The 26,908-nt window shown below is 40.9% G+C and overlaps 2 protein-coding genes across 2 annotated transcripts in view; one reads left to right on the top strand and one right to left on the bottom strand.

Annotated features, from left to right (window-relative positions):
- Positions 1-12,356, bottom strand: part of mindy2 (MINDY lysine 48 deubiquitinase 2) — a 31,812-nt gene extending 19,456 nt beyond the window's left edge. Inside the window, exons 1-2 of the mRNA XM_058382264.1 lie at positions 11,444-12,356; positions 9,853-9,910 (exon numbers count right to left, since the gene is read on the bottom strand). Coding sequence (XP_058238247.1) covers positions 9,853-9,910; positions 11,444-12,223 — 838 coding nt within the window. The 5' untranslated portion in view covers positions 12,224-12,356. The remainder of the gene's footprint in view (positions 1-9,852; positions 9,911-11,443) is intronic.
- A 2,604-nt stretch (positions 12,357-14,960) lies between these two features.
- The window catches only part of adam10a (ADAM metallopeptidase domain 10a), a 94,136-nt gene continuing 82,188 nt past the window's right edge, over positions 14,961-26,908 (top strand). Inside the window, exon 1 of the mRNA XM_058381499.1 lies at positions 14,961-15,205. Within this exon, the coding sequence (XP_058237482.1) occupies positions 15,139-15,205 (67 nt within the window). The 5' untranslated portion in view covers positions 14,961-15,138. The remainder of the gene's footprint in view (positions 15,206-26,908) is intronic.

Below are 26,908 nucleotides of genomic sequence, written 5' to 3'. Positions count from 1 at the left end.
AGCTTGTGTTTATTTCAGTGAATCCTGTTTGGCACCACAGTGTGATTCAGCACGTCCTCCGAGAGCACTTTCTCCTGATTCTGATACCCAGCAGGGGCAGGACAGGCCTGACAGGGAAGCACACTCTCACTGTGACCAGCAGCGCTGGGTCAAACTCAAGCCATAAGGTACATGTCAACTACCTGATTAACATTCTCCACAGTTTCCTTCTTTCTCTCTTTCTCTCACTCACACACACACCATCACGGTGGCTCAGGAGCACAGGCATCGTTGCGGACCACTAAATCAAAACCTGTGTACAGTGACTAATACACTACTGCCTATTATTATTTATTATTATTTATTTATTATTTATATCGCATCCACTAAAATTAAACACTTGTGTAACTCACGGTACAAAGCCTGTGAACTCGCTGCTCTTTCACCTCCCTGTCCCAACCCTTGAGCTTTTACACATTTTATATGACCTGGAAATGAAAGGGACCCAATTGGGATTATTCAGTATGCCATAAATCTACACAACATACACCGATCAGCCATAACATTATGAACAGTGAGAGGTGACGTGAATAACACTTATCTCCTCATCATGGTACCTGTTAGTGGGTGGGATATATTAGGCAGCAAGTGAACATTTTGGCCTCAATGTTGATGTATTAGAAGCAGGAAAAATGGACAAGCCTGGTCTAGGCTGGTCCGTGTGGTCTGATCCAACAGACGAGCTACTGTTGCTCAAATTGCTGAAGAATGCTGGTTCTGACAGAAAGGTGTCAGAATACACAGTGCATGACGGGTCAGGGCTGTTTTGGCAGCAAAAGGGGGCCCAACACAATATTATGCAGGTGGTCATAATGTTATGCCTGGTCAGTGTACCTGATAATATAAAAGTGATGGGATCAATATAGTCAAATACAGCAAAATTCTTTATTAGATTTTGTAAATTATGGGATTGCGTAAGTGTTTGCTTTCAATTGCTGTGTAATTAGTTCTGGTGCAATCATGTGTCATCCAAATCACATTATTAGCTGATTGGAGTCCACCTATAATGCAGTTAAAGTGTCACATGATGGCATTATAAATACTGCAATTCCTGGAAGTCCACACGGTTTGTTAGAGAGTATACCTCAACAAACAACACCAGGAAGACCAAAGAGCCATCAAAACCAGTCCAGGCCAATGCTCTAGAATAGCACCTTTCAAGGACTGGCTAAAAAAATATATATAATCAATCATAGTTGATTCATCTGACAGCATACTTAAAAATGGAAAAGAAATACAGCACAGCCATGACAAATAATAGAAGAAACCCTACAACCCTACCCTTCAATACGACAACAACCCTAAGCATACAGAGAAGGCTAAAATGAAGCGTTACAAAAACAAGGACCTGAATATTTTAGAACGGCCCGGTCAAAATGCAGACGTCAATCCACATGAGATATCTGTCAAGCAAGAACTCCGGCAAGTCAGAATCGAAAATTACCGTTTACAAACAGTGTCCTGACAAATCTGACCGAGTGTGAGCAATTTAGTCAAGAAGAACTGGCAAAGATATTGAGATTGCGGATAGAGACGTGGCACAGAATACTTGTAGCCTTTCGTTCAGTGAAAACAAGCTGACAGCATGAGCGGTAGGGGTGTAGATTTTAAATTCAGTGCACTGTCATCAACTCTACACAAACGTTGAGAGGAGGTGTTGATCCCTCAAAGCTGCTGTCTGTCACATGTGCTTTGTTTTGTCCAATACACAATAGAAAGACCTACAGAAAAGAAATTAAACCTAAATCAGTTCCAAAAACCTCTATACTGCATGAATGTCTTCAGAATACGGACAGCAAACCGTTCAAGTCACCCAGAGTGAAGAGAAGAAGTGCCAAGCTGGTTAACTTGATTCTCACACACACTAGCTTCCTCTGCCAGCTGCCAAGAATGCAGACCCAGCACAAGCTGCTCCAGTCGGGCGCCTCAACCTTCTCTCTGCCCAGGAAACCCCTTGCTTCCAAATCCCTCCTCCTTCTACCCTCGCTCTTCCTCTCTTCATATAATCCCTCGATCCATCCAGCTCTGTAAAAAGCACTCTACTGTTCTTTAAATCTTCAAAATACAGGCTTTTCCATGCCATCCTTGGTGATTGCGACTACAAAAAAAAAAATCTATTTATTCTGATGCTTTCATCCAAAGCCAAACCACAAAAGGCTTGAGCTCCAAGCCCAGAGCTGAGCAGCTAAGGGGTTAAAGGTTCTGCTCACAGGCCCAACAGAAGCTCTCTGGCAGTTATCTTGGCACTGTTCAGTTACGATACGGAGAGAACTGAGGGACCTTATTATTATTCAATTCAATTTTATTCGTACAGAGTCCTTTTAACAATAGGCAATGTCACAAAGCTGCTTTTCAGAAATCCAGATGTAGATTCATAATTAGATCCCTGATGATTAAGCCGGAGGCAACAATAACAAGAAAAAAACCTCCAGAAACAACATGAGGGAGAAACCTCGAGAGGAACAAGATTCAAAAGGCAACCCACCCTCTTCTGAAGGACACCAGATAACAGATTATAAACCATTTATCTTCTGTAGAGTAGGCTTTCCGGATATTATCATCATTCATACACAATTTTACACTGCCACAATATCCAGTTCATTACCAGCCCTGCCAACTGTTATGTGTAGGTTATCTCTCAAAAAACTGTAGAAAGAGCAGTATTTTTCTTTCCCCCAGAAAATTGAGAAGAGCAAACAGACATGAGAATCTGGATTGAAACCCCCCACCACCACCCCTGTAGTATATGTTATATTGAGCAAACATAACTGCATATTTCACATCGTTTTTTTTTTTGCTGAAAGAAGAAAAATACCAAAGATTTTGACCCAAAATTAACTGTTTTTTAGTTGCTGCTCTACTGACATCTCTTAGCACTGAGCCGAATCAACGGAGACAATGCCATGTGAACATTAGACAAGTGATTTCTAAAGGAATTAATGTGATATGTTTTGTAAATTATGTTTACGACTTAAATTGCTTAAAAATTCCACCATCCAGCTGAGTTTCGGATTATAAGGCCAGTAACTAAGTGTACTTAGTTAATAGAAATAGCCTTTGTCACATATACATTACAGCACAGTGAAATTCTTTCTTCGCATATCCCATCCTTGGAGGTTGGAGTCAGAGCGCAGGGTCAGCCATGATACAGCACCCCTGGAGCAGAGAGGGTTAAGGGCCTTGCTCAAGGGCCCAACAGTGGCAACTTGGCAGTGCTTTTAGCCTTAACCACTTGAGCCACCAAGCTTGTGCTTGTGCACTCTACTTAAAGCTTAAAGTGGGTGGAAATGCTCATTTTCCTGATGCTGGATGATGAAATTGTTCACATTGATATATATATTAAATTGAAAAATTGCACAATACAAATATTGCACAAACATGCTGTTGAGTACAAGACTATCCAAGTAGAATTTTAGTTAAATCCCATGGTTTTAAATATTATTATATTAATATAATATGGTTCATTTATCTACTATTAACAAATCTTAGTGATACTAGAAACCTAATCAGTTAATAAGCATTTCTGAAAAGTGGATTAAATAAATTTCTCAGCACTGACTAATTCAGTAGATATTCATAAACTGTCTAGGACTACAGCTGGCCAGATGTTATTTATGTAGAGGATTAATCAGTGACGGTGTGTGTGGTATCAGTACTGGGACAAAAAAGGTTCATGGAAAACATTAACAACGTTAGCGAGACTCAGATCCGATCACGTTCACCGAGGTACAAACTGAAGCCGTGTCTGTTAGCCGAGAGCTGATGCAAGCATTTTTCTTGATTCTGATTTATTAATGACAAAACCTGACGTCACCTACTTCCAGTAAAAATCCTGCCTGACTCGAAGCATCCAGGAAAAAATGGCAGGGGGAAAAAAAAAAAAAAAAAAAAGAGAGAAAGATTCTAAAAACATCTGCGATTTTTTTGCAGTCAGTAATAAGTTCACCACAGATGCTTTAAATAACAGTAAGGGACGTTATAAAAAAGAAACGACAGGATCGGAACACACTCCAAAGAAACTGCAACTCAAATGACCTTTTGATTATAACCATGAGTAACAATCTTCAGTCTACTTTGAGAAGTGACTCTCGGCAGAATAGCTCATGCAGCTTTTACGGACTACTGGAAATAAAACTCCCCCAGAGCAGTGAGATACAAGCAGGGAGCAGTGGCCAGAATGCAGAATGCTTTCCACTGGAACCAAACCATTAATTAAGCTCTTATGACCATTCAGCGTTGTTAGCTAGAGCCTCCATCAGTGCAGGAAGAAATGGGGGAAGGGTGTTATGGATATACATTTCCAGTAAACATTTCATAGAACAGAACAGAAGTGATCTGTACAGGCATAAACACTGTGTGAACACAGGCAAAAAATAGAAGATCTAAACAGCAATGCATGCTTTCTTAGATTAGCTCTCTACCCAGGGTATTTTCTCAGCAGTGGAGGTAGAGAAACATCATAAGCGTTCCTCAGGGTGTGGAAGCTGCTCTCTAGCTATTCAGGTCCCCTTTCAAAAATAATCGAGATAAATCTCAGGCTTGGTGAGGTGGAACTCCTGATATAAGGCTGAGGCCCATAATCTCCTGCTCCTGTCCTCCATCATACTGCTCTCATCCCGGGAAACATGAGCCTCTTCATCCCCTCCTCGATTAAATTCCTTCCTCCAAACTATCTTTCTATACTAAAAATCATTATATGTTGTGGTCATTTAAATCTGGGTTTATGCTTTAAAATGATCGAGTTCGTTTTCTTCTCATGCAAAGTCAAGACTATATTTCCTATATGAACATTTCATTTTATTTAATCTTATACACAGAACACCACCAGTTGATGAAGCACATATACAAGCCTGCATCTAGACCATTTTCTTCAGAACGAGTACAAAAACAAGTAGACGCTTCTCAGTACTTGTTGATACTGATACAGAAATGAGTAACCTACTTACTATTAAGAGATCAGTGGCATCATGGAACATTTTATCTAGCTCTGTTTATGTTGGTTGTTGCCGCCCTTGCAATCTTGGGTATAGATAATGTTTAGGAAAAAGTTGTTAGTAGTTCAATCCTGATCATGTCCAGAGCTATCCATGGCTTCAGTCAAGAGAGCAAAACCTGAGAGGGATGGAACATCCTGTCCCGTGTCAATCACAGTGACACTAGCTAACTGTGTGAGCTCATGTATGTGGAAGAGGGCCGAAAACATGTTCCTCCGAGTGTGTTACTTTGCCCTGAGACACAGCATGAGCAGCAGTTTTAACAGATACAGTTGGCTTCACGTGTTTCGAACAGTTCACTGTTTGGTGTCATCTTTTCAACGCAAAAACATTTACTTTTCAGATCACATGGGATCGGATCACACGGGCCAGCCTTTGCTCCCCACGTTTATCCATGAACCTTGACCGTACATGTCGCTGGTTCACCACTGTTCCTTCCTTGGACCACATTTGATAGATACTGACCACTGCAGACAGGGAACACCCCACAAGAGCTGCAGTTTTGGAGATGCTCTGATCCAGTGGTCTAGCCATCACAATTTGGTCCTTGTCAAACTCGCTCAAATCCTTAAGCTTGTCCATTTTTCCTGCTTCTAATACATCAACTTTGGGGAAAAATGGTCACTTGCTGCCTAATATATCCCACCCACTAACAGGTGCCATGATGAGATAGTGTTATTCTCTTCACCTCTCAGTGGTCATAATGTTATGCCTGATCGATGTACCTGATCGCATATCCCATCCTTGGAGGGTTGGGGTCAGAGTGCAGGGTTGGCCCCTGGAGCAGGGGGGTTAAGGGTCTTGCTCATGGGCTCAACGGTGGTAATTTGGCAGTGCTGGGGCTTGAACCCCCGATCAACAACCCAAAGCCTTAACCACTTGAGCCACCACCACAGGTTAATAAATGCATCAAAGTCATGCTAGGGACACAATGGACAGGGTTCACATATCCCCACCACATTTTATATGCCTGATTGGGTTCCCTCACCCTTTCTAAACGGGAGACTATTTAAAGTCTTTTATTTAATAGCTCGCGGCAGAAACTGATCTTCCTAAAGGATCACTGAAGCAGTATTCCTGGTGTTTAGTTTCTCAGGGGAGCATCTGTACGAAAATGACTAAAATAAAACTCCCTTATTCGGCTATGTATAATGAACACCTTAAACAAGCAAGCTTCCTTTCCTTATCTGCAAACCTGTACGTATGTTTCATTCATGGTGATATGGTTATATTACTGTATATTGCAGTCGTTAGTTTGAAGCATATTTGAATATATAGTAAAGGGAGGCTTTACACTAGCTGTAGAGGATACTATAGCGGCCAGTTTGCAGCATTACGCAGTTTAATTTCATATCTCAGTGAAGGAAACATCAATCAACAGCCAATTTTACATTTAAGGACACTTTAGGGCAGGTGTTTATCATTCTGTGATTTTTTTTTTTCTTCACACAAAAAGTGTGTGGATTCAACACTGGTTAAAACAGAAGCAGATCTTTTCTCATTTTCATAGATTTCAACTAAACATCCTTCAGAAACACTTTTGATAAGAGTTGACACTGACCACATGAGTCAACCCGGCTTCTCATCCATAGCACAAAAAAAAAGGTACGGCCAAGTAACTTCAGTAGATCTGCAGCAAGCTGAATGACCAATTAAAATGCCAAAAGTGTGCGTCACTGAGGCACGAAGAAACAGGAAACAGTGAGCTGCAGCATAACCAGAAGCAGCATATTGATAGAAATGATAATCCACTAAAGCAGTGAAGTATAAAGGAAAGAGACCCTTCCTTTAATGGCAAAAGCAAATATTTAAAGAGTGTTCACGCAGTCATGTTCTCAGCTGAACCCGGACGGAGTTTTCATGCATGACTTGTGAACAAGCTGGCACTGAGGGATGAAAACGCCGCTAAATTCACCCGCGCAGGATCGCTGCCAATCATAGGAGCGTGCGGGCCAGGTCCGTCACTTCATAAAGCTAGCTGACGTAAATAAAAAGTTGGCTTTGAAATAAAATGATCGATTATCCTCATGATTCAATGAATACAGCTGGCTCTATAAATGATTAAACAGTAGTAGTCCAGATTGTGATATTATTTCCAATAGGGCTGTGTTTGAAGCATCCATGAGCATGCGCTCCTCTGAGGACGTGTAACGTTAAAGAGCCTCACGTCTCGAGAACATTTTCCAGGACTGAAAACGTGATTTCTGCCACAGAATGATGAGGTCACAGACACATAGGCAAGTCTGGTCCTGGTTCCTGACACACTTAGAGAGATGATAAGGTCCAATTTCAGAGTGTTAGAAGATTAATTACTGCGTTTCCAGCAGACATGGAGTGAAATTCAATTATTACTGCCAACTGCAAGGCAAATCTCAGCTTTAAATACTCTTCTAATACATTAAAATTTGTACTGTTCACAGAGATTTGTAAGGCTGACGTTGACGTCTATACAATGGATTTAAAAAAAAAAAAAAAAAAAAAGCATAATAAATGAAATTCAGATTTGTCTGAAATAAAATTGGATCATCCTGATGCTACCTTAAGAAGTGAAAGACTTTTCTACAGGAGTGTAAACACTACCTTTAAGCCTACTGCTGTATGAGACAATACACATAACACCAAATATAGTGTGTGATGAATATCTGGACATATCACATGCATCCATTCTAATTTGCTGTTTACATAAACAAGGCCTTGTTTTCCTGGCAACGGAACCGAAAGCCGTCCTCCATACAACAGCACGTCAACCCCAAGTCAGTGATTTTGGTCTAGTAAACCAAACAGACACAAAGACGTGAACCACATGTTTACTATTGAGTCATTATGGCTACCGAAAGTAACAGTCTCTCCACTCAACACTGCGGAAAAGACACAAAGTGAGCTCGTCATCGCAGAATTCAGGATTGTGACAACCGGCACCTGATGGCAAGATGATCTGGTTTAGCTACGAGAAGAACGTGAGCAGTTTCTTCTGTGGAGTTTGTCAGCCTGAGAAAAATGGGCACAATGTGATATGTGATGAGTATAAACAAATCTCTCTCTCTCTCTCTCTCTCTCGTCCCAGCATGACTAATCTGGACCCCTTTCAAAACTTCCCGGCTGTCACACAACTTAGCAGCTGCTGTATTTCATAGTTCTCATTGTAACATCAAGATAAATCAATAACAGTGCTAAACGTTTAAAACTACATAGTGCTACAGAAAAAAAAAAAAAAAAAGTTATGACCTTCGACACCAGGTGCAGAAGAAAGCCAAAGTATTTATCTGTAATAAGAAACACCCACACCCTTCAATCACATATTACAGAGTGAGTGCAGTGCCAGCAAAGTGCCTAGGAAGGGGCAGCGGGGCACGAATCGAGTTTCCCTGACGTGAAGGGAGTATTCCCCAGACCTGATGCTGTCCGTCAGAACGCCAGCCTCCCACACACACACCAGCTGCTTGTTTGTGATGGCTAATCTAAAGATTCCCTTTCTGACACCCAGTTCAGCCCCTTGACTCCTAGGTGGGGGAAGCGGAAGAAAAACAATGCGTTATTGGTTAATATTGTCCTCCATGCACAGAGATCCAGCGGTCAAAAATCTGAATAGTTTAGAAATGACCACAACCGCTGCATTGTCTAATGTGATACTGTTATCGCAATTTTGACATGAGGATGTCTTTATAAAATGTTTACACCACAGCGCTGTTAAATGCTGATTGGTCAGAAAGCGCTGATTTTCCAGTTTTATATTAATGCTCTTCTTCTGATACGTTATACTAACAACCCATTGACAGGAAATGCATGCATTTACGTTTCCTGTGAGAAGACGTTTAGGTATTTTTGGAAGAGTGTCAGCTCTTTCAACCAGTCAAAAGGTCAAATTCAGAGGAGGATTTTGCACTTTCTGGTTTCTCAGTAACAGGACAAGCTGCCTTTATGTCTGATTAACTCAATTAAACGGGGGGGGGGATGAAAGGCTTGTGAAAGAACAACGGCTTACAGCTGTTACAATGTAAGTGAAGACAAGAACCAACTTGCTTCGGGGAGGTTCCTCGATGTTAAGCTCAACAAAAGGTTTAAAACTACGTTAAGCCTTCGACATTAAGCAGGACATAGAGAATGTGTCCTAACAGAATCCACATAAGGTCTGCAGTCCACTATCCTGTAATTCTGATAACCACAGCATCTTAAGCTTGAATTACCACCCTGAAGACAAACTAGCAATCAGTAAGTGAGGCTTGAGGCTGTTTTAAGAGTTTCCTGCTTCAGAAATACTAAACCTGTGTGTCTGAGAGTGTTTCACTCCTCTCTTTAACAAAGTCGGGAAATAGTTGAACTGTGTGTTTCTCTATTAGCAATGCAATGCGCTTAGCAAACAAACAAACAAACAAACAAACAAACAAATAAATAAATAAACAGTTCATGTGTGTTAAGTCACAGACACAACAGCACCAACCTCACACTTTTGTGGCAATAATTCAATCAATTAAGTAAATGAATATCTCTCTCTTCTAATACAGAACAGTTTCAGGCTGATTTTCAGCCCCAACACTCGATATCCTTATTTCTAAACATTATTAGATTAGTAATAAAAAGAAAAGTGTGTGTATTCAACCTCATATCAATTCCTCATCATCACTTCCCAACATGTTGTCTCGACTGAATCGAACTGTGGTGCTGTGACGCGATTAATCGGATTTCTGCCTCGTTTCCGAATCACTAAAGAGAACTATTAGTGATATTCGTCGCTAACTCTGCTGTTGGCATTATGAAGACATAACAGAAACGACAAGCTGATATAAAGTGACAGAATGAATGAAATAAAATTTCTATTCACCCAGATACTCCATCAGCTGCTCTGCTGTTATGATCTCCATCATTGGTGGCAACTTGACCTGGAAAAAGACCAAAAACAGTGATGTTAAAAATCAAATTCGTAGCTGATCGGTTAACGTGTAGCTCCATGTTTAGTGTCTGATGTTTGCTGCTTTAAATTCACACTGGAGCCACAATATGACAGTAATGTTGCTTAAAGTAATGGAAATCTCTTGCGCAATATATTTTCTGGAAATATCTGCCTCAAATCTTCCAGTTTATCAAGGATTTGACATAAACTTGCTGGTGGAGTTTAAATAACTGTTTGATTCACAGCCGAGTAAAACTTCAGCTGAATGCTGTAATATTTTGGAGGCACTATATTTCCAATTCCACCTCCTCGGGCTCCTACTTTCAAAGTGTGAAAGTGGAATTGTCTGGGAAAGCTGAACATGATGTGGATAAAACAGTAGCACTAGCCATTTAGTAGCACTAAATCCTCCTAATAATACAATTGTAGCTTAACAATGTCATTTAATGCAAGCATATAAAGATTTGTGTGTGTGAATTAATGGAAACGATTTCCATTACATCTATTATTTATTAGATACATTAGCCTCAAAAGCTCCGGCGGAAAATTAAAGAAGCAAACATCGGGTGCTAATCGTGCGTTAGTGAATCTACTACGCTTGGAGAAAGTGGAACCGTTCCTCTACATTTCGTCCTTGATGTGCCAATCACTTCCACACAGGTAGGTTTTCAAAAGCAGTCGTGAAGCCGAGAGATAGCGAGCCTCATTTTGAAGATTAAAGCACAAGCACTCACACGGAGCCTTCTTTGCCTGCCAGGTAGCAGTCAAACGCAGTAATTAAACGTTATCTTTATGATGCAAATGAGCCTGAGGCTGAAATTCAGAAGAGAGCTGTACACTGGTGACCATGTATGGACCGCTTAACCAAGACACACATGCAGGACAGAGTGACAGCATGCCAGGGAAAAACAGCTCTAAATGAGCTTTGGAAAGGCTGTAGGATTTTGTGATGAGAAATCCAACAAACAGGACCTTTCTGGCCTGAACACATTTCCAGATGTGCTGCCGGTTTCAAGCTGTGATGGCAGAAGGCGTCTGATCGAAGAAAATATGTACTCGTTTTCCGTACAGGATCATCACTCTACTTTCACACCAAAAATTTGCCAGTGTTCATTAGAATTAACAGTTATTCATTTCAGATGACGCATATTAAGAGCTCCTTTGTGTTCACGCGAGTATGGTGTTTATGTTTCAATCAGTTCAGCTGGAGACAATTTCTTTCATAAAAATAACACACACTTGGCTGTAGATTTTTACATTCCATTAAAAACATTTGAAAAACAGAGTAGAACAGTGATGTGTGTGTGTGTGTGTCTTTAGTTGTGAAGGGTTATGTTGCAATATTCTGTGCAATAAACTATTGTTCGCGCAATCTGACTCACTCACAAGATGTGCAAGCCAAACCAAACATTAAATATTTCTTTCAATGCTTTGCATTACCAGCAAACACCTTCGGCGCTGATGCTGAAGATTTGTGATGATAATAATAATAATAACTTCTATTATCATTATTATTATTTACCTTCCAGGCCAAGAGAAGCACGTTCATAATAGCCAGCAGAGGGCATGGACCATTCTCATTCTGGGTGATGATAGGCGTGTTCTCCTCCTTCCACCTGATCCACTTGATGTGGTAGATGGACTGACCTGCACCACTTCGATCCTTGCAGCTCTGAGTTTTGCCCCCTTCTGCCCCATGCTGGCCCTGAGGGATCACTGTCAATCCCTTCTCCTGATCCTCCAAGCCTTCACTGACAGGTTCAGAGCTCGGACAGGAGGAGTTGAGATTAGAGAAGGACTCCAGGGAGTCCAGGCTGGGCAGCCCCTGAGACAGGGTGCCTTCATTAGACTCGGACTTGGCCTTGGCAGCACTGCTCTCAGCACACACACTGCTCGTTTTTGACAGCCTGCTCGCCTCCTGATGATCTGTAATATCCGCTCGCACACTTGTAGTCCCTGTAGAGGGCTCCTCTCTGCTCGGCTTGTTTACTAACTTCGAGTTTGGAGCGTCATGATTTCCGGCATCAGATTCACACGCACCGTGACCCAGCCCGTTCCCCGGTTCTTCTCCACTCTGCACGAGCTTTCCCGTCATTTCACAAACATCCGCGCGAGACGCGGCGTTAGCGCTAGCATTAGCATTAGCACTTGAAGTAGTAGTAGTAGTAGTAGTAGTAGTAGTGGCGCTTGTTGTGCAACTCGGACCCAAACTGCTGACCGACAGCTCTGCTTTGGCGCTGCTGTTCCCTCCCGTTTCTCCTGCCTCTGAAGCGTCTCCGTGCAGAGTTGCATTACTCTCCATCTCGACGGCTCGTCGACCGCAGCCCCGTTTTTTGAACTAAAAACACAGCTCCGGTCTCAGCAGCGCCGTCGACGCCATGACGACGACGTCTCTGCCTCTTACGTCACCGGTTTGGAGACTCCTAATAATTCACCATGGCCGTGTTCCGATTGTCGCGGCCCTTCCTGTACACTCGTGCACTAGCTTATGCGCACTACATAGGGACGCTTCTTCTTTTGGGGATGTTCGATCGGACATCACCATTGGGTTTTTTTTATTCCACTCAATTAAGGCGATAGCTAGCGAATTGTTTACTTTATATATAATATTTACGTTGAGTTTCAACGTTGGACATCGTGAAATACGTAAACATAACCCATGCATAATTTTTAAAGATATCCAGATGGGTTTCTTCAGACTGTCTGGCTGTTAATAGTGGAATGTATGTGTGTGTGTGTAACGGTTTAGAAACGCGCACGGATTTCACGCACGAGGTACATAAATTGGACACAAACAGACTCGTTCCGCGCATGCGCAACAACAACAACGATCAAAAACAAACACTGCGCATGCACAACAACGAAGACGATTATATTATTATTATTATTAATAATAATAATCATCATCATCATAATAATAATAAGGAGAAGTAGAAGAAGAAGAGACAAAACCTCTTTTCGCTTTGTGTCTTTCATTTTCTTTATTTACACATGTATTAAATATCTACGTCATTATATGGATCGGGGGTTATACAGTGCAGGATTTGTCAGATCATTGAAATCGATATTCACGATTTTCTTTTAATCCGTTAAGTGGCCGGACTTAAGCCTGACCACACCTACAGACTGAATCGAGTTTTGAGAAACACTGCCCCCATCCCACACACCACACAGCCTCTCTCTCTCTCTCTCTCTCTCTCTCTCTCTCTCTCACATATTAAAAATAATCATAATAAAAACTTTTGGAATTCACAAGTCAAATGATTTGAATGATCCATCTTTTCTCTTTAGTTGCAATTCCTTTACATTTTCAGACAAAACTCTAATACAATGTGATAGGTGTAAAGTGTAAAAGGTTAAAGTGTTGTATTGAATTTTACGTGAATTATGTTTTTTTTTTAATCTGAATAATCTAAACTATAATTAAATTTTTATTAGTCCTTTTTCGGACTAATGGAATTATAAATACGTTTGATTTTGTGCAATATTTATATTGACCACATGATGGCGACTTTAGCATGCAATATAGTAATGAGGTCGTTATTATTTGTTATTTATGAAAGTTTTGTTAAATTACATATGAGTTTGAGATTAAATGATATCTTAATCTCACACAATTGGAAGTATCCGTGGATATAAGAAGCAAATATATATATATATATATATATATATATATATATATATATATATATATATATGTATACATACTTGATGAACATTAGAAACTTAACTGACATATTAGTTCCTCAAGAGCTCTTGGTTGCTGTTGTAGAAAGGACATTATCAACATTTACATTATTTACTGTCCAGTGTCACCCAAATGAGGATGAGGTTCCCTTCTGAGTCTGGTTCCTCTTAAGGTCTCTTCCTCATATAATTTCAGGGACCACCATCACCTCAGGCTTGCTCATTAGGGATAAATAGTAACTTTATCATTTTTTCCTCTGTTTCTATACTTCTGTAAAGCTGCTTTGAGACAATGTCCATTGTTAAAAGCACTATCCATATAAATTAAATCGAATTGATTTACAAATAGAGAAAATTGAGCACCACAGTAACAACACCAAGTACAGGAGGTCCCTCCGTCCAGACAAAATCTTACCATAGAGGCTGTCAAGAGACCTATAGCATTATTAAAAGAGCTGCAGGGATATCTGACAAGCTTAACTAAATCACCCCAAACCATGTGGTAAAATGTGTTATGGTCTGATGGGGCCAATTCCAAAAAGGTATAATAATTCAATAATCCCAATAGTTATGCAAAAACTAACAATATATATATATATATACCACATGCACCATGGTGGTGTCAACGGATCTGGGGCGTTTATCAAGGTGGAGGAAATCATGAATTACTAAAAAAAAATACCAGTCAATTTTAGTGGAAAAAAAAACCCTTCAGTTTGACATCTGCTAGTAAACTGAGATGAAGAGCATACATCCAAATCAATAAAGGAAGAAGGTCTATATTTTTCAGTGACCTATAGCAGACTTCAGACCTGAATCCAACTGAAAATATGTGGTGTGACCTGAAACAAGCTGTACACAGGATCGAGAGTGTTCCTGCAAGAAAAAGTGATAAATATTGCCAAGTAAAGATGCAGACTCTACCCCCAAAAGACTAGAAAGTGTCATAAAATCAATTTTTTTGTATATATTTTGTTTATCAACAAAGTATTAGTTTATGGTTGGGCTTGTATTTATACAATTATGTTATTTTATGGGGTTTTTTTTATTTCTTTTTTCCCTAAGATTCTTGTTCTTTATTCACTTAATGTAATTTCACACTGACGGTGGAACAAAATCTGACACTTTATCTTGGTTTATTTGTATTGTTTACATCACAAAAAGCTGCAATATTACTCCCATAAACAACAGTCAATCTTTAAACAATTAAACTTCCAGCATTCCTTTCATGATTTCGCTATTATTTAATATCTCATTATACCATAGGGGCGGGGCTTGCGGCACTTCCTGACTCTGGCGTCACGCCTTTTCGGAGTCGGTGACGTTCGGTGGCTGGAGCCGAGGCGGTGACGTCACGCCGCAGAGGAGCAGCAGTCGCGGCCGCCGTAAACACGGACTTGCTGTGCCTTTAAGATTTTATAGGTATCGAAACTAAAAGGGGGAGAAAAAAAAAACACACACACACACACTCACGCACGCACACACACACACACACACACATATCCCTTCGCAGTGTCCAATGTGCGCGCGATGAATTTATTCGACATGGTTTTGTTCAAACTCTTGGTGCTGTGTTACTGCCTGAGTGATTCAATAGGTAAGTGCTGGATTTGTTTATCCTATGCGGTTGTTAGATAGAAAGTGTTTGGGGGCTTGTGTTGGTAATCGGCTTGTGGAGCAGCTCTGGGAGGGGTGACGGAGTAGTGCTGGGAAGAAGTGCAATATAACACATAACACACACACACACACACACATCGTTAGAAGTAGAAAGCTTGGTTTATCGGTTCAAACATCTGACGTAGTTTTTTGCAAAGTGTTTCAACACTTAAAGCCCGAATCAAGGCTGGCTGGATAGTTTGGGGCCACAAAGTCATTGAGAAACCATTATTCATGTTAGTAGCTGTCAACCAAAACCCGGCTAATTGGCTAGCTAGCTAACTTCCAGTAATGTGACAGATGTGACGTCAAACAAGATAAGAAGAAGAAGAAGGAAAAAAAACACGACGTCACTCTTAAAAGCCGCTATCTATTTAATAATATGATTCCAAAGTAGAATGAGGAGCTTTTATTGCAGCCAGGTGAACTGAGCAGTAGAGCAGGGTTACAGGGTGGACTTGTTATTCCATGTTGTTTGTTTGTTTGTTTGTTTGTTTGTTGTTGGGGGAAAAAAGGCAATTCCAGTTTCCAAACATAAGGCAGATGTGTTTATAAACTCCTGATTATCTGTACAGTGTTACTGCGGCAGGACAAGCCCAGGCTTGAGTAAAGCAAGAAAAAATAAAACACTGCTGCAGTTGATGCCACTTCTTCAGTCTATTCATAAACTCTAGAGAACTGGCCTTTGGGATTATTTTCCATTGTCCTACGCAAGTTGTTCTGCAGGATTTTTTTTATTTTTTAGTCGAACAGCTCTTGCTCACTGAAATCACCAGAGTTTAACCTGTCTGTACATCAGGGACATTTTGTTGTCACAGAAAATGTCACGTCGTAAAAGATTTCTTTGGTTGTGAGTTGAAATCGCGGTCTTAGTCCAGATCTCGACTGTGGGATTCCAGCTTGTTTCTCAAGTAAGAGTTTATTTGCGCTATCTAATACCTTCTTTGCAGTGAAGATCAAGTCAAACTTTATCTATAGAGCACATCTATCATTGCAAACTGAAGTTGACCCAATGTGCTGTACAATGAGAAATATAGTGTCCAAACACAATGAGACCACAATAACAAAAGTATGTAATGAATTACGAATGAAAGAACCTAAGTAAATCTTTGCCTCGTTCCTCATGAGTTTTTGGAGTTTGATTCCCGCACCATGCTCCAGGGTTTCCTCCAGGTACTTCGTGTCCTCCCTCACTTCAGAGACATGCATTATAAGCTGATTGGCATCTCTAAATTGTCTGTAGTGTGTGATTGTGTCCTGTGATGGACAGGTGTTATGCCCCTGGGAGTTAGATTGTTCAAGGTAGATCATCTAATGATAGACCAGAGGGTAAAAGAAATGTCTACTTCCTGCTTCAGTCATCATTTAATATGATCTGGGCTTGTGCAGAAAAAATGGTGAACAGAAAGGTTTGGCTTCTGGTGCAGTTACAATTACGGCATTCGGCAGACAGAGCAACTTGCAGTTTATCACATTTTATACAACTGAGGGTTAAGGGACCTCAGGGGACCAGAAGTGATCAGGGGCTCAGCAGTGGCAGTTTGGGGGACTTGGAATTTGAACTCGCAACCTTCCAGCTTAACCACTAAGCTACCCCATCTCTCATTTGGTAGACGCTCTTATCCAGAGCGACTTACAGTTTATCTCATTTTATACAACTGAGCGATTGAAGGTTAAGGGCTTTGCTCGAGGGCCCAGCAGTGGCAGTTTGGATGAACTCACAACCTTTTGATCACTAGTCTAACGCCTTAAGCTACCCCCCGATAATGTGCGAAAAAAATCAGGCTGGAAATTGTAGAAGTTCTGTGAGTTCTAGCTTAAAACCTCCATGTGCTTCTCCTGACGCTTCATCTTAAAGCCACTACCAGGAGCATGGCATAGGATTACACAAAACTCACAAGACTGCCACCAATACAATGGTATCAATGGTGAAATGTAACCAAAAGAAGAGAACAGACTGAAACTTTATCTTTATTACCTCAAACTCACCTTGTGTTTTACGTAGCTCCGTTTTCCATGTAGGTGGTTAGTTTGTTTTTTTTTCAAATTGCAGGTCTATTGTTAGAGGATCTTTTCATTGTTTTATAATCCGACATGGAGAACAGGTTCGAACAGAATCTGTTAATAAATTCAGCCAAGATTTTATTGGGATCATCTGATACAGCGTGTCGAGGGATAAGTGAGGAGTCTATATAAATCTGTCTTTACCAGACTATGTACATATTTTATTATTATTATTATTATTATTATTATTATTATTATTATTATTATTATTATTGACACTTTTGTCCAGTTCAGGTGAACACATTTTGTATAGAGAGCTAAATGAGAACATGAGGAGAGTCTGTCTGTCAGCAGCATTGTAGTAAAGGACAGGATAGAGAGTAAAGTAATAAGTTCAGGTTGTGAGAGCAGAGCAGTATACCATGTATACCATGCTGTGAGCACATGGCTGGGCACCGTGCCCAGGATCAGTAGCGGTTTGTGCATGTTGAGGACAGTTAATGTAAGTCATGGAACAGGAAACAGGAAGTGGAATATTTTGAGTCAGAGGCACCTCGTGCCAGAGTTCATGCTGTGGCACAACTCAGTTCCCTTCACATGTGTGAGCAGACACTTTAGTGCACTTGTGCTCCATCTGCCCACTTTTTTTATTCGCCCCGTCTCTCTGTTTGGCTTGTGTTTGGATTAGAGATGAGTGTCACGGCTGCGTCTGCCAAATGACCAAATTACCTACTGTAATTTTCTTTAGTGAGTAATGGATCTCCAAACTGAGGGAAGCACCTTTGAAATCAAAACAGAGCTTTTTGTGTTTATACTTTAGTGTTAAGAATATCAGTACCACACTGTCTGAAAAAAATATCATCCCTTACTAAATCCTACATATAATGATCATATACACTATATTGGCAAAAGTTTTGGGACATCCCTCGAAATCATTGAATTCAGGTGTTGGGCTTGGCCCCGTAGTTCCAGTGCTCTTAATGCTTCAGCATTTTGGACTGTTTCATGCTCCCAACTTTGTGGGAACAGTTTGGGGATGACCCCTTCCTGTTCCAACATGACTGCACACCAGTGCACAAAGCAAGTCCTGACCTCAACCTGATAGAACACCTTTGGGATGAATTAGAGCAGAGACTGTGAGCCAGGCCTTCTCGTCCAGCATCATCAGTGTCTGACCTCACAAATGCACTTCTAGAAGAATGGCCAAATATTCCCATAAACACACTCCTAAACCTTTTGGAAAGCCTTCCCAGAAGAGTTGAAGCTGTTATAGCTGTAAAGGGCGGGGCCAACTCCATATTACATTCATGTACATGTAAAGGCAGACGTCCCAGTGTTGGCTGTATAATAATATAGTATATATAGTATATAATAGTATAATATACTGTATAGTATATACAGATGTATATAGTCCTGCTCCCAGGGGTGGGTCTTGCCCTGTAGTAGTCACTCCTTAGCAGCAAACATGGCTCGTCTGTATTTATTTATTTTTTGTCTGTGTTTCTTCCACTTCCTGTTTGTATTCCCTTTTCCAGCCATATCATGCTGGAGAGTTTATTAATTTAGCTTTATTCCATTTATTCTACGTTGAATAACACAGGCATAGTTGCAAATATCTGTAAAAAAAAATCTTTCACAGTTGTAAAAAATAAAAAACATTGTTAAACTCTTCTCTGTTGTCTGTAGTAAGCATGAAGCCCCTGTCAGGGTTATTTAGATATGGCCTGGGTGTGGATCACCATCTCGAATGTCATGACTGGTTTAAAATCAGTTAAGCACTTCAAAACGCCATTACTCTGACTTCCTGTTTCAAAAGGAAATAAGTCAACATGTGGAGTTGAATCAGAGCTGTCCGGAAAATATTTTTATGTAGGCGTGTGCTGATTATTTGTTTGACTTTATGCCATATTATTCACACTCTTAATATTAGCAATATGAGCATTTTTCACTTCCTGCAAATGTAGAACAAGTGATGACACTGAATCCTGAATGGAAAAGTTCATTTGCTCCTTAGTGAGAAGAAGCAACAGGGTAATTAAACAGAATAAAATATAATTGTCTGGATAATTGTGATGAAAGTTTAGGGAGGTTTATGGAGCATATTTTTGTGAAATCGTTTCTAGGGAATTATAACCACTGAGCAAATATTACTGTTGAAGAAAAAATGTAAGAGCTGAACATCTTCCCGGAAAGTCCGACACTATGAGACAAGTGAAATCTTGTTATTTGTCTTCTGCTCACTCCACACAGATGAGAGTAAATCCCTTAAAGCCAGGGTTATATCTAAGGTGTGACTAGGCAAGCATTTACGTTCACACCCATGGACCTTAGATTCCATACCTGGAGGATTAAAAGCGATATCCGTTAGATGGTCCATCGGGTTTCCATGATGAACGATGCAGTTTAGTGATTTCGGGCTTTTCCGATACACACGGTTCTGGCTGTGCAGCAGAATTGGAAAAACGTTCTGTCACTTTCTCTAGAAACCGTCTTTGTGATTGTTGTCATGAACTAGCGACCCATAGAGCCAAGATTTATAAGGCTTCTCGTCTTTGCAGGAGGTTTTTTTTTGGTGTGTGTGTTTAAACTCTTTCTGCTACTCATTTCTAGCCTTAATAAACATTAGAAACATTCTAGGTCAGTATATGAGTGTGTACAGACACTGCTCTAGATTGTTCAGTCTACTGTAGACATCATGTCACGCTCTCATTGTTTTTGCTAGTATTACACAAAACACAGGAAGTGTTTTCAGGCATAGGATTGTGACGCCGCTCGCTCTACACTGTGCCTGATTACCTTTTCGGACTTGTGGAACGAACCAGCGGGAACGTATTATCTGGATTTATTTACCGTCGTGCTGCCTGAGTTGGCATCCAATTAAAAAATACTGTTGCTGATGAAAAATCATGCCATAGTCGTGCAGCATATCCCCGGCTTTAGAGCATTAAGTGTTTCTGAATCATGAAATCTAAGAGATAGTCATGTTTCAGTGTACACCGATCAAGCATAACATTATGAGCACTGAGAGGTGAAGTGAATAACACTGATTATCTCCTCATCGTGGCACCTGTTAGTGGGTGGGATATATTAGGCAGCAAGTGAATATTTTGTCCTCGAAGTTGATGTGTTAGAAGCAGGAAAAATGGGCAAGCGTAAGGATTTGAGTGAGTTTGACAAGGGCCAAATTGTGATGGCTAGACGACTGGATCAGAGCATCTCCAAAGCTGCAGCTCTTGTGGGGTGTTTCCGGTCTGCAGTGGCCAGTATCTATCAAAAGTGGTCCAAGGAAGGAACAGTGGTGAACCGGCGCCAGGGTCATGGGCGGACAAGGCTCATTGATGCACGTGGGGAGCGAAGGCTGGCCCATGTGATCCGATCCAACAGACGAGCTACTGTTGCTGAAGAAGTTAATGCTGGTTCTGATAGAAAGGTGTCAGAATACACAGTACATGATGAGTCAGGGCTGTTTTAGCAGCAAAGGGGGGACCAACACAATATTAGGCAGGTGGTCATAATGTTAAGCCTGATCGGTGTATGAACAGAGGTGGTGCAGTGGTGTGTTGGCTATTCAATCGTTTAAAAGTCAAGTCAAGAAGAGTAGTGCTTTTAGTGTTTTGTTTTTTTTCCCTTTTTCTGTCATCTAATGACAATTTGGTGGAACTCAGTGTTCTTCAAATCAAGTGCTTGGTGACGTTAATACATTAGCATGCTTCATGACCTTGGTTATTATTTTGGTGTAAACACAATTAGTTTGAAATGAACCGTGAATTCATTCATCATTATAAAATATCCGAATTTCAGACATCGCTGGATTAATGGTGTGAGATTTGGAATTGAAAACGTTCCATTTCAAAAAGCTGAAGATTCATTAGTGGGGTTTTTTTTGTCTTCAATTAATGAAATAAATTATCAAAAGATTTCGGTGAAGCCAATATTATTAACCAGCGCGCACACACACACACACATCTAATACAAGGGCTCTGAAGTGACCTGTACTTATTTCTCCTTTTGCACTGGGTTACACAGTTTTCATCTGTCACACCATGCACTTTCATGCAGGAAACCAGCTGCGATTAGGAAGGAAAGACGGAGTTCAGTGTGAAAGCAAGCAGAATGGTAATCCTGACAATGACTGACAATTTGAGGCGTAGTGCGGTTGCAAGGAGAAAAACTGAAAACGAGGCGTTTTGAAGACTTCAGATGTGAGAGGAGGAAAGGGAAAATCTTAAGGTGTCAAAGGAAGAAGGAAAACAGGGGGAAGAAAATATCAGGTGATTTAAAAAATTCTCGGCAGGGTGAACTTTACAGTCATTCATACGTGAATCAGCAACTGCAAGAAGACAGGAGTCGCAAGTGATAAACTCAACTGAACATACAGAGAAAATAGAGAAGAATCTTGGTACAGAACGTTCGAATAACTTGGTTATTACCAGTTCAAACTGTGAAAAACACTCGACCTTTAACCACAGCAAATAAACAGTGAAGCTCTCTTGAGGTTTCCTGTTCTGCTCAGAACAAAGAGTTGGAATACAGTTATCAAAAAGACAATCGTTTCCTCTCTGCACATCTGCTGTCTGTATCGCAAGGAATGTGATGGCGTGTGTGCACGCTGGTGAGTTTTGCAATTGTTCACAGCCTCAGAGATGAGAGTTAGAGACTGTGTGTGTGCATGTTTATTCATGTCGTACGTTTTATCCTCGGTCACTTACAAGTTGAACCCGAAGCCTATCTAAGCACTGAGCCTTTAAAGAGCCGACTGAGCCGCTGCGTCCCAAATCGTTCCCTCATGAGCGCTACATAGTGCTCTGTTATAGTGAACACAATGACTTCTAAAAGATTACGTGGGTTTGATCAGGAGTCAATGGCAGTAGTCAAAGAATCATCTTAGAAACGAATGGAAATGAGTGGGAACAAATATCAAAGAGAGCAAAAGAGAAAAACACACAGATGAATGCTACACTGTATGGTCAAAGGTTTGTGGACAGCTGACCATCACAATGGCACACAGTTCTTCCCCATTTTGGTGCCACAAAGCTGGAACAGAATGCCTTGGCATTATAATTTCACTATATAATCACTGGACACAAACCTGTTCCAGCGTGACATAACCCCTGTGCACAAAAACACTGTGTCAGTGTCGGTTTGGAAGAACTAATGGCTCGAATCCTGACCTTAACCCCCACTGAACACCTTTAGGATGAACTAGAACGCAGACTCTGACCCAGACCTTCTCACTCGACATCAGTACCTGACCTCACTAATGCTCTCCTGGCTGAATGAACACACAGCCATGCTGTAACATCTAGTGGAAAGACTTTATAGAGGACAGGAAGGCATTGTTACAGCAAAAAGGGACTAAATCTGCAAAGAGATTCAAACAGCACATATACACTATATTGTCAAAAGTTGTGGGACACCCCTCCAAATCATTGGATTCAGGTGTATAAAATCAAGCACCTCGGCATGCAGTCTGCTTCTACAAACATTTGAGAAAGAATGAGTTGCTGTCATGAGCTCAGTGAATTCAAGCATGGTATCGTGATAGGTTGTCACCAAGTCCATTCATGAAATTTCCTCACTACTAAATATTCCACGGTCAACTGTTAAAACAAAGTGGACGCAACTGGGAACAACAGCAACTCAGAGGCGAAGTGGTAGGCCACGTAAAATCACAACAAGGTCCATAAAGACATGGATGAGTGAGTTTGGTGTGGAGGAACTTGACTGGCCTGCACAGAGTCCTGACCTCAACCCGATAGAACACCTTTGGGATGAATTAGAGCGGAGATTGCGAGCCAGAACCTTCTCGTCCAACATCGGTGCCTGACCTCACGAATGTGTTTCTAGAGGAATGGTCAAAAAATTCCCATAAACACACTCCTAATCCTTGTGGAAAGCCTTCCCAGAAGAGTGAAGCTGTTATAGCTGCAAAGGGCGGGACAACTCCATATTAAACCCTATGGATGAAGAATTAAAGTTCATGTGCATGTAAAGGCAGATGTCCCAAAAACTTTTAGCAGTATAGTGTAGGGGTGATGTCAGTTATCCATGGCTAATCATGTAGCAGCCAGACTATAGGCCTAAATGAAAAAGAGAAGTAAGTGGAGTAATCGTGATGTCCAAAGGTCACTCGCTGTTCATAGAGGAATAACATTGTAATGTAATGTACAATTGACTCATTATTGTGCAAACACAAAGGTGCCAATACTTTTTTTTTTTTTTTTTTAGCTTGGTGAAAATAGACCGCATGCTGCTGTAGGTGCAGACTTCAGAAACTGATGTTCGTGACTCACCTCTCTGTAGTGAGCAGAAACGGTGAATAGAAAGGCATTTGGGATTCGGCGTAACTGGAAACTGGGACATTTTATTTTACAGAAATGTAAAATCAGCAACCGGAAACAAATCGGAAATGATGTATAGTGTGATCAACTTATAACCGTACGTCTTTAATCCTTCAGTCCGGGTGTGTTACTGTACAGCAGTGTCCAGCGGAAAAAGCGCTACTTTAAAGTGTATCCTTCTTAGCGGACGTAAGAAAGATCTCTCAGGTGTAATATCATTTTAATATAATAAACCGTGATAGCAGCTGGGGCAATTATTATGATATTATAGTTTAATATCGGTTCCTGCCTAACGCACTTATTGCCGCTGTTCTGTTTGTGCCGTGCGTTTTTGCGCTCAGCTGTTTGTGATCATTACGTAGCTTTAATCGAATTTGGTTGATTAAAGTAGACACTCGCACGCAGCAGAAAAAAAAGAAGGAGCCCTGGAAGGGAATGGTTATGAAACGATCTTGTAATACTAAATGAATTCTGCCAAAGCCAGTTCCCACATTCAGCATATTGTTGTGAAGAAATGCAGCTCTTTTTTCTGAGTCTGCGTGTTGACTTTGCACCTTTTACAAAAGTGCCGTCTCTCCTGAGGTGCTGCACATGAATAATTTATTACATGGAGGCAAAGCAAGTTGCTAATCTACTCTCTCTGAGAGCTATGCAAATGGCTGGCCCTCATCCAGAAGCTGTGATGTTTATTACAGAAGAGCAGAAGTACCCTGGGGACGGAAAAGGAGATTTTTTATGAACCGCCCTGCTTGCCGGGTGTTTATTATCGCGCTAGGATCAGGTGAAACACTTTTACAGCAGTACGCCATTTACAGTTAAAACTGGTTGTTGTTTTTTTTGCTTTAGACGATGGTAATGTTCAGTAATGCGCAGCGAAGCTAAACCGAAGCATTTGAAGGTGTTTGGGTACGCTGCTATCCTGGAGATTAGAGGATGTCAGAGTGAAGCTGTCTCTTTGTTTCTGAAAGGCTGTTATTGTTGTGTCGAGTGAAACCGCTGCTCTGAAGAAACATATAACGGGGTAGCAAAATTTCAATTCCATGCGACGCGGTGGTGCTTTTTAAAACAATACTTTCTCAACACAAATAAGCGTTGCCTGAAAACAATTGAAGCTCAACTCGGTTCAAAACTACTCCAATAAGGTGTAAAAAAAAAATATGCAAACCTGGCAACCCTGTTGGTGGTCTGAACAGTACACTAGCACTCTCTTTTTTATTATTTATTTATTTATTTTTGACTGTTTTTCAGCCTTTCTGAAGAGCAAATGGAAGCAAATTTTTCAGCGTACCTTTCTGCAAGTTATATAATGGAAGGAGTCTCGAGCGCTTTGTAAAGTCACAGAAAGTCTCCAGTACTGCAGAGAAGTTTCCACTTTCCATTCATTTTACTCCCCTGACAAGTCCGCATTTGTTTTTTTGTTATTAATTTATTAAGCGATGTTCTGCAACAAAAAAAAGCACAAATAATGGCTCTGATATTAAAAATAACTATGCTTTATATCAGTCGTTGATTACTTTTCTCCAACAGCTCTCCCGGAGATGTTTTATTCCTTAGCCATCACCATGTCGGACAAGCCCTATGCCCTATTTACTTGTGGTGCTCTGACAGGACTCGGAAAAGTGCATCAAACCTGGGGTCAGATGTTCCAAGCTCATCTGGAATTTGCAGCAGTGGAATCTTTAGCGTGGAACGCTTTCTGAACCACTGGGGGCTCAGGGTACAAAGCAGGGGGCAATCTGGATGGGGTGCTAACTCATTACAGGACACAATCACACACACACACACACACTCATTTACACTGCAGACAATTTAGAGATGGCACTGTCTTTGGACTGGGGGAAGAAATCAGAGTACCCAGAAGAAACCTGTGAAGCACAGGGAGACTCCAGAGGGTGGACACACACACACACACACACATATACACATATACTTATTCACACTGCTGACAATTTAGAGATGGCACTGTCTTTAGACTGGGGAAGAAATCAGAGTACCCAGAAGAAACCCATGAAGCACAGGGAGACTCCAGAGTCCAGAGGGTGGACACACACACACACACTCATTCACACTGCAGACAATTTAGAGATGGCACTGTCTTTGGACTGGGGAAGAAATCAGAGTACCCAGAAGAAACCCATGAAGCATGGGGAGAACATATAGAGGGTGGACACACACACACACACACACATATTCACACTGCTGACAATTTAGAAATGGCACTGTCTTTAGACTGGGGAAGAAATCAGAGTAAACCCTTAAAGCACAGGGAGAACATATAGACTCCAGAGGGTTGGACACAACAAAAATTCCATGACCCTCCAAGAAGTATCTGATTATTTCTTCATCAGATTAGACGAAAGTTTGAAAATCATTATGGACGACATATGAAGGTGTCCTTCACCTAGGCCGCTATCATGATGTGACCATGTGGCTTTTTCATTATCTATCAGAAATTTAACTGTAATCATGTAAACCCGTTCACTGAAGATAAAATGAAGAACTGGTACACCTGCGTACTGAAACGGATCATAATCCCGGATTATTCCACCACATCGCGACACACACACATTTCAGGGTTAGCTTTAGCTTTAGCTTTAATACTGAAGCCACAAAAAGTGACTACAGGATGTTTGTAGAGCAAACTTCCTCTTTTTTTTTGGAAATTAGCAGAACTTTGCTCTCTCCTCCTTCTCTCTCTCTCTCTCTCTCTCTCTCTCTCTCGCTGTCTGCCAGTCTCACACTCTAAAGATTCAGGATTCAAAGGTTGCTTTATTGGCTTGACAAATATCAACATTTGTATTGCCAAAGCTTGAATACAGACATTAGGAGCAGAAAGTCTGACTGTCTGTCTGTCAGTTTGTCTGTCAGTTTGTCTGTCAGTTTGTCTGTCAGTTTGTCTGTCAGTTTGTCTGTCTGTTTGTCTCTTTCTCTATCTCTCTCTGTTTGCCTCTGTGTGTTTGTGCGTGTGTTGTCTCTCTCCCTCCCTCTCTCCTTATCTCTCTTCCTCTCTTTCTGTGGTCTATCTATCTCTCTGTCTCTGTGTGGTCTGTCTGTCTGCCTCTCTCTCTCTCTCTCTCTCTCTCTGTGGTCTGTCTGTCTGCCTCTCTCTCTCTCTCTCTCTCTCTCTCTGTGATGTATAACAGTTAAAATGTTGCAGTTTCCTGGCAGTATGTACCAAATGGCTATATATATATATAATATTTACCCTTAGTGTTGGATTAACCAGCATCACTACTACATGTGCTGATAACCCATTATAGTCTAATCTTATTATATACCTCAACACCCAGCTCATATCA

The sequence above is a fragment of the Hemibagrus wyckioides genome, linkage group LG27, assembly GCF_019097595.1.
Source record: "Hemibagrus wyckioides isolate EC202008001 linkage group LG27, SWU_Hwy_1.0, whole genome shotgun sequence".
Lineage (NCBI taxonomy): Eukaryota > Metazoa > Chordata > Actinopteri > Siluriformes > Bagridae > Hemibagrus > Hemibagrus wyckioides.
Note: the sequence above shows the minus strand (reverse complement) of the source record. Positions and strands in the feature narration are given on the sequence as shown.